At 45.9% G+C, this 8,596-nt stretch overlaps 1 protein-coding gene across 1 annotated transcript in view; it reads right to left on the minus strand.

The window, feature by feature from the left end:
• LOC109507446 (adaptor related protein complex 1 subunit mu 1) overlaps positions 1-8,215 on the minus strand; it is a 15,989-nt gene extending 7,774 nt beyond the window's left edge. Inside the window, exons 1-10 of the mRNA XM_019856878.1 lie at positions 8,045-8,215; positions 6,744-6,900; positions 5,949-6,016; positions 5,747-5,877; positions 5,526-5,673; positions 5,255-5,381; positions 4,841-4,983; positions 4,153-4,224; positions 3,766-3,924; positions 3,488-3,613 (exon numbers count right to left, since the gene is read on the minus strand). Coding sequence (XP_019712437.1) covers positions 3,488-3,613; positions 3,766-3,924; positions 4,153-4,224; positions 4,841-4,983; positions 5,255-5,381; positions 5,526-5,673; positions 5,747-5,877; positions 5,949-6,016; positions 6,744-6,900; positions 8,045-8,086 — 1,173 coding nt within the window. The 5' untranslated portion in view covers positions 8,087-8,215. The remainder of the gene's footprint in view (positions 1-3,487; positions 3,614-3,765; positions 3,925-4,152; positions 4,225-4,840; positions 4,984-5,254; positions 5,382-5,525; positions 5,674-5,746; positions 5,878-5,948; positions 6,017-6,743; positions 6,901-8,044) is intronic.
• Between the last annotated feature and the right edge of the window lie 381 nt (positions 8,216-8,596).

Here is an 8,596-nt window from a genome sequence, read left to right on the forward strand (position 1 = left end):
CAGTGTGTGTGTGTGTGTGGGGGGGGGTTAGATCAGGGGATGTCGGTACTCTTCGTCAATTTTTGGGCTTGTGAAGCCCTTGGAAATTTCCTGACTAAGGGCCATACAAATGATCTCGAATGCTGTCTCACGCTGACTTGATGCGTTGCTAACGAAGCCGTCCGACCTCCAAACACCTCGTTAAAAACACAAGCCAGATCATGGTTAACGGCTCTAAAACCGGACCGGAATTGACCGCTTGGTGGCTTAGGCGATTAAAGGTATTTTTAGTGGATCAAGTGCAAAGGACAGGAACCGTTCTCGGACTTTGTACGGTTTTGCAGGCTCACCGCTACTCTGTCCAAACCACAGACTTTCCAAGCCCTCGGGAGGATGAAGAGTTCATCTTCTTGAGGGAGTCTTGCGATAGGAGCACTTGAGGAAGCAGCGGCGTGACTCACGACAAGGGGGAAGCGGCGACAGAACCGCCGTTCGAGAGAAAGCGCGTTTCTCTAACATGACTCTGTTTTTCTTTTTTGGATGCATCAGCACAATCCCCCGTACGACTTTCACAAGCGCGCTAACCGACAATCGAGATGGACGAGCGTTACCACACGGCCGGCCGGGGTTTGCGAGAAAAGGGGCCTAAAAATAACCTTCCACCTAAGCACGACTGCACTTGGATGACACAGCCGAGCGCGTTGTCACAATCACAACTTGGATAGAAATGATCGCCGCTGACCGCGTGTGCATGTAAACAGCGCTCCTGTGGAGCGATGACCTGACCACACGTGAGCGCTCTCACCCATTAGGAGCCCCGTGCGCGCAATTGACCACCTGAAGGCTGACGTGACCTTTTTTTTTTTTTTTTTTTTTCCGGCGAGGGTATAAACCGCCATGTGTCTGTCACGCTGGCTCTCGGATGAGAGCGGGGAAAGGGAGGAATTTGTTGGCGGATTGGCGTCAGTCCTCGGCGCTCTGGTCGCCTTGTTTTCCCTCGTAACAGCGAGGTCGCGGAACGCCGCGGCTTCTGGATTCACGAGGCATCGGGCTGGCACGGCGCGAGCGTGTCCACGCAGTCAGCAAAAACGCCATCAAAAAGCCACCAAAATACCACTCGCGCTTTTGACTCCGTGTGCCATAAAGAAAAGGGCTGCTTTTTGTGTCGCTGGTCTTTCGAGACAGCAAAGAAAACAAAAGTCACAAGCTTGAATGGTATTTCGGTGGCTTTTTTTGAAGGCCTTTTAGCTGACTGCGTGGATCCCACGTCGACTCGCCGTTTGTCTTCAAGAACGGGAGGGACAAAGATGACCCCAAGAATTTTTGATCTTTTGTCTTGTTTGAAATTGTCAACTTCCTGAGAGACGACCAGAGCAGCCGGCGAAACACTTATCACAATGACATCACAATACCACAATAGCTTGAGACTTTGCAACATACAGTACAGATGCCCCCCCACCCCCCCATGATGCTCTTCTATATAAATGGCACAGGAAAACAAAGTCCTAGTCAAGAATGGAATTTTCATGGTGTTGTGTCAACTATGTGGAAACATTGACGCGGTGCCAGCCCAATCCCAGCCGATCCGGCGTTGGTCGTCCTGAGCGAGCATTGTGCTGAAAGCAATTTTAGCATTTCACTTGTAACGCGGGCTGGTTTGTACGTCCGCCTCACAGCGCGGAGGTTGCAGGGTTCGATTCCGGCTCTGGCCTTTCCGTGTGGAGTTTGCATATTCCCGCCGTGGCCGTTTGCGGGATATCGCGTTGCCGTTACAGCAAAACATCACATCGCTGGCTGGGTTCGGCATGAGAGGTGTTACGGCTCTTGATGCTGTAATTTTGCGGCATCTCAGTCAAAGAGACTAGCGTCCGCCTTCCTGTTTTGTCACCTTAGCTGGCGTCAAGTGCCACCTGCCGCGAGTGTGGCATTTATACGAGCGCTTAAATGCATCGCGGACTTCAATTGCGCTGCCCCGTCTGCACTTAGTGGTGCCGTTAAGAAGAACTTTCCCATGCTCAAGATATTTACACGGGTTAATTAAACTTCACGGCCACTGCTCGCACGGAGCGAGTGGCGCGAAATGCACGAGATGACGTACGCAGCTGCCTTCTAATAGACGCTTGAATCGGACAGCGGCACGGGTGGCCGGCTGCAACGCAGTGCGATAAACACCGAGAAGTCGAAATCAAATCACACGATCCCATACAGGCGGTCACACGCATCCTAAGTGGCATTTCGCACGTTGGTGCCTGCGTGTAAGCAAATACAGTATGCACGTTTAGAATAAACCGAAGTTGTTCAAGAGAACGATCTAGGTCGCAGCCATAAATGTTTTCAACCCGAACGATTTTGCAATCCAAGTTTTCTTTCCTCTTTACAGACAGCTTACTCTGTGTCGTATGATGAAACATTTTTGACTGATGTGGAAAACTAAGACTTCTGGAACATCAGTGAGTACTAAAAAAAAAAAAAAAAAAAAAAAAAAAAAAGTATATTTTTAAACACTTTTTTTTTTTCTCACTTTGCTGCCTTCTAATAGACGCTTGAATCGGACAGCGGCACGGGTGGCCGGCTGCAACGCAGTGCGATAAACACCGAGAAGTCGAAATCAAATCACACGATCCCATACAGGCGGTCACACGCATCCTAAGTGGCATTTCGCACGTTGGTGCCTGCGTGTAAGCAAATACAGTATGCACGTTTAGAATAAACCGAAGTTGTTCAAGAGAACGATCTAGGTCGCAGCCATAAATGTTTTCAACCCGAACGATTTTGCAATCCAAGTTTTCTTTCCTCTTTACAGACAGCTTACTCTGTGTCGTATGATGAAACATTTTTGACTGATGTGGAAAACTAAGACTTCTGGAACATCAGTGAGTACTAAAAAAAAAAAAAAAAAAACAACATGTATGTACATTGTTCAACTTTACTTTGATGTCAAACGCATATGTGCAATTATGGCGACCTGAGCAGTGCACAAACAAGTTTTTGAATGCTTTGCCAAGTGACATTTGCAATGCGCCCCGTCACGACATGGGAAAATGTGATGTTGCGTTCCTTCGGCGCGTGTAATCACGGGATGGCTGTCATTATGCAGTCAGCGTGGCTTTCCTTGCCAACAGTTCGTGGAGACGGAAGCTCATCATTGTTTTGATGGGAACTTTGTCTTAGCGCGAGGCCCTTTTCTCTCTTTTTATTTTTATTTTTATTTCCTTGATAAACACAAAGGCCAGTCAGACGGCTCCATCCCTTTTGCGGCCGCTCGATGCCTCCTGTTTGAATTGTCTGAATTCCAGTGAGGGAGGAATATGTGTTTTTGTGCAATGGACTCGAGTGCGGTGACCTCAAATGACTGATTATCTGCTCACTATTTGGCAAGCTGGAAGTCACCGTCATGACTTACAGCAAGTGTTGAACTCATGAAAAAGGATAAAGTGGTCGGTAACTTTGAATGCGTGTCTTTTTACTTGAGCCGTTCTCTGCATTCGACGTTTGCAGGGACGCGTACCTGGATGCCCGATGTGGTGAAATAGGGGATCTCAAACTTGACGCTGATTGGGGGCTTCCCCTCCTTATCTTCTGCTTCCACACTTGGGAGACCGAAGTGAGCGCGCATCAGGTACTCCTTGCCGCCCTGTCACGAGGACACCGATATCTTAGAAACCAACGCGCTGCGGGTGAATTAAAAGCAGGTTGGTTTGGCCCAAGAATGACTCATCGCAAGACCAACAAGCGACATTCAAAGGTCATTTGCATAGCTCGCACTCCGTCTTGTGAGTCACTCACGGGGAAGGACTTAATGGACCAGACGATCTCGCTGTTCTCAGGAACCCACTTGACGCTGCCAACCGTGGTCTTGAACTTGGGAGAGTCAGCGTCTGTTGGCACAGGAATGTGGATCTCCACGTTGTTGGCGGTGGAGCGCCGTTTGAACTGGCTTTTGGCCTAGGTGGGGCGGGTGGGAACACAAGTGGGTGAACGAGCAAGATGAGAAACCAGTTTGTTGTTTCGGATTTTGCTTGTCACGCACACGACAGCGGCGACGGTGAATCATAATCACTGCGGTGGCAGTTCAAACATAAGATTGACCGATTCATTTAACCATCTAATCGTTAAACAACAATTAGCGATTTCCCCCCAATACAACGATGGGAAGCAGACATCAGAATTTACCTTAATCATATACTCAATGCGACTGTGGGAGTGCTTCTCGATGACTGATTCAATCCAGATCAGCGGCTTCACCTGAGACATAACCAACAGCACACACAGCCGATCATCTGCATGCAAATTGAGTGGATCGTATTGAACAGCCGTTTTCTTGCTCCACAGTCTCCCTCTAGTGGGCGGCAGACTATACAACAGCAGGAAATTCATTTTGTTGTGGAGTCATGCACACCAGGGACAAATTTGAGTAGTTTTTTTCCCGTTCTTTTTCAATCACGGTCAACGATGGCCCGATTGTGTAATGTCTCTGATACACAAATTGTTTTGATTTTGATTATGTGTTCCAAACATGTAAATGACATGCAACTTATGTACGGACAAGAAAAAAAAGGAATACTCTCACAAAGTGGACAAGCAAGACAATTGCAAAAAGGAAAAAAGTGAACAGTAATTTCATTTACGTGTATGAAGAAATATATGGGTGGGAAGAAATAAAACTTAATTAACCCATCTTCATAAACTACTGTTATAGTGCCTTGCAAAATTATAAGCCACCCTTGAACTTTTTGACCCTTTGCCACATTTCAGGTTTCAAACAACGATATAAAATGGGTTTTTGTGTGTGTGTGTGAAGTGGAAGGAAATTCATACAATATTTTCAACTTTTTAAAAATAATAATCAGCTCATACTCACGTGAGTGTTAAGGCGGTATGACATGAGCTCGAACTCGCCGTCAGGCGGGATGAAGGAGATGGTGCGGTCGTTCTCGAAGCGAGATAGTCGGACGCACTGGTGAAATTTGACATCCTCCAACTCCACAGATTTACTCTTACCGCCTGAAAGCAAGGAAGCCGCGGCAGAGGGGATTTTACAAGAAAAAGCGGGAAAATATCTGAACGGTGTCAGGCAAAAAGTCAATTCTGTAGTTTCACCCGATTCGAGATGGGCATCATAGACGAGTAATACAATTGTATGCTGTATGCTTAGATGTTGTACTATGGTGCTGTATCGGCACCTTAATCCAGATTTTCACCAATTTTTGTTCCTCCCATTCTCATGAACCATGATCCCACAATATGCCCAGGGTACGTCATCATGAGAACTCACGTCCAGTGTTTTCAAACAGAACCTTGTCGTTGAGGCCCAGGCGCAGCTCAGGCATGCCGGACAGGAAGACGCGCATCTTAATGGAGCCGACGATTTCGCTGCGCAGGACGTTGCCGTTGGCACTGACCTGAGGAGTGAAGGTAGTAGCACGGAGAAGCAAATTCTTTTAAAGAGCCATCTTGACTCAAGGATGTGGTGGTGCACACAAGAAGGGTATCGGAGCGGCTCAGACACACACGTTGACACAAGGCTGAAACAATCAGTTCCCTACCAGGAGGTTGACTGACTCAATGACGTCCAGGAAGACTTCGTTTTTCCTGTACTTGATGCCTTCCGAGCGCCACGAAACAGCATTGGTGACAGTGGCGGGTGGGCGGGGCGCACCGGTGTCCAACTTGTGCCCCTCCTGAGTGATATACCTGACGCGGAACAAAAACACACAAGTCAAACGGTCTGCTTTTGCATGCAGCGTTGCAAAATAGGATTTCTCACTCTTGCAGAATCTTGCTGTCGGTGGTCTGCGGGTAGCCAAAGTCCATCAACTCGTCCATCAGCTCGTAAATAATGACAAAGTTATCCCGGATGCTCTCTTCCTCCAGTTCTTTGAAATACTCCGAAAAAACCTTGAGGCATTTAAATGTTGCTTTTAAAATCGATACACCAACAATGTTGCCTTTCAAAATGTCATTCCTACCTGGACGATTTTGTACAAAAAGGAGAAAACCAAGGAAACGCTGGCGTTTTTCTTCGATGTTGCTACCACTGAGGCAATGAAGGTTAAGAGATTTTAATCACGACAAAAGTGCAGTTATTCTCTTTATTTCTGTGGCGCAATAGTTTAGCGTGTATAATTGGCAAAGGAGCAATTGCGTTCATGATTCATACATTGTGTGTGTGTGACTGTTTGACCGTGCATGTAGTGGACTTTTTTATTTTTGGTTAAAGATTATTTCTAGCTCTTCTATTCATTTCTATTGTGCAAAGCGGTGGTTGTATGATAACTGGTGAGATCAGCCACTATTATTAATCATATGACACATAAATTGCATGAACACATGGACTATTTTGACTACAGGTATGTATTACTCAAATCATTATTTCGTGTTATTATGCAAGGTGCGGTTATCATTAATAAATAACAAGGAACGCATTCTAAAACTAGACGGGCTATTAGGGGCATCAGGAAAAAAAACCTGAAACAGCATTCAAGAGCTGCCAACAAAACAGGAAAAAAAACCCCAAAATTCCACCAGGTGGTGCCAAAATACTACTTTCATCGCTTTTGCCCAAGCACAAATATAGTAAATACTGTGGATGAGTTTTTACCAATTAATGGGAGGTAGGCTCCCCCCAAAATATCTGTTAAATATGCGAATTTGCAAATGCCAAACTGTGAATTTCATGGGGTTCAACGTATGTCTTAAGCACGGTTCAAACGGTCTTGTGGGAGTAAACCTTTAGTGTGTGATTCAGTGATGCGGAAGGATACAGTAGAGGTTATTATGTTTAATCCACATGAAGCGTACGCCGCCGTGGGCCAGGATGGGAGACAGCGTCCCCTCCTCCTCCTTGTCCATCAGGAGGCTCATGAAATGCTCGATTTCAGACATGTCCACATCGCCACGGTAGTTCCGGCACACCAGTACCTGATGGGAACATGCCACAGTTCATGAAGCTAGAAACCTTCAAAGCATTTGCAGTTGAAGGAGATCTCATGAGCCAGAGAGAGGGGGAAAAAAAGTTAAACGCTTAAAAGGCTAATTTATTCAAGATCGTGTTTACGTATGTGTTATGACATTTTTTCCAAAAGGAAAAACTATTTTCACATCATCTGTGAAGAAAAAAATGGTTGTTTTCCTTTATTTCTGTGAAGGTTGATGCAAAGTAATGATGGTGGGACACAATTACTGGTGATTTAAGGTAGGGTGGACTAAGAGGAAAACTTGTTTTTTAAAAATGTTTTGTCAATTGGTTTTACTATAAGCGAAGGTGATTTGTTTGGAATATAAATGCCTGACAGTTGCAATAAATAAAAAAAATACCAACAAAAGTAGTAGCAGCTATACCACTAGTAGTACACACAAATCATTCAGGACACTCAATGTTTGCCACATTGAAACAGTCTGTTGTTGTTGTTGTGGTGGTGGTGGTGGGGGGGGGGGGACTATACAGTATTCTTCTTGCAATTAAGTGGATTTGAATCGGAAACAACACCTCAAGCCCATTTTGAATAATAATAATAACAACAATACGTGCGTTTGCTTATTGCTAGCACCCTGGTTAACTGTACAAGAGAAGAAACAGCTGTCAGCTTCTTGGAGGTGTTTTTGAGCGTTTACAGCAGGCCGACTAACGTTTGACACGACATACTGCACACCCAACCGCACCGATAATACTTTGCATTGACTGGCTTTATTTTGATCCCACGGGACATTGCTAATGACACACCGTTATCCACCTCGCATTAAGCTGTCAGCGCGGAATGCGCTAGCATGGCGGCTCGCTGGTTAGCTCGTTAGGCTAACGCTCGCCGGCTAGTCCCCGTTAGACAGCTCTCTTTTTTTACAGCAGGCCGACTAACGTTTGACACGACATACTGCACACCCAACCGCACCGATAATACTTTGCATTGACTGGCTTTATTTTGATCCCACGGGACATTGCTAATGACACACCGTTATCCACCTCGCATTAAGCTGTCAGCGCGGAATGCGCTAGCATGGCGGCTCGCTGGTTAGCTCGTTAGGCTAACGCTCGCCGGCTAGTCCCCGTTAGACAGCTCTCTTTTACCTTTCCTTTCAAATCCAAGACGTAAACGGCGCTCGCAGACATCTTGGAGAGTTTTTTTTTTTTCACGCCGAGCGCCTCGTCCACACAGCGTCGCCTTTGCTAGATGATAACTTATTCCGAGAGAAAAAATAATTTTGGGCGTTCATTCATAATACCGAAGGGGGAAAAATAAAGGTAAGCAGCCCTTCCGCTTTTTGGTCGCGCCAGTCAGCGCCTCCTGTTGCGTCGGGGGTGGAAGTGCAAGATGGGGTAATAGGACCTATGTGGTAAGAGACCTGTGGGTCGTGAGTTTGCCAAAGGACTGGGGAAAAGCACCTGTAAAAATATGAAACGTCTATAATCTCTTGTGTTTTACACAAGTTGTTTTCAAGAGGTACCAAAGATGACCGGTTCCAATGTGACTTTGTACAAAGAAGTTGGCTAAATTTGTGCAGTTATGCACGCAAATATTCACTGGTCCGTGAATGTAACTACACTACTTATGTAGCTTGTAGCTACACTACTAATGTAGCTCAATGATCCAAGCCTTAGTATACAAATTATTGGTGTTCT

This window comes from Hippocampus comes, unplaced genomic scaffold (assembly GCF_001891065.2).
Source record: "Hippocampus comes isolate QL1 unplaced genomic scaffold, H_comes_QL1_v1.1 scaffold105, whole genome shotgun sequence".
In the NCBI taxonomy this organism is placed as follows: domain Eukaryota; kingdom Metazoa; phylum Chordata; class Actinopteri; order Syngnathiformes; family Syngnathidae; genus Hippocampus; species Hippocampus comes.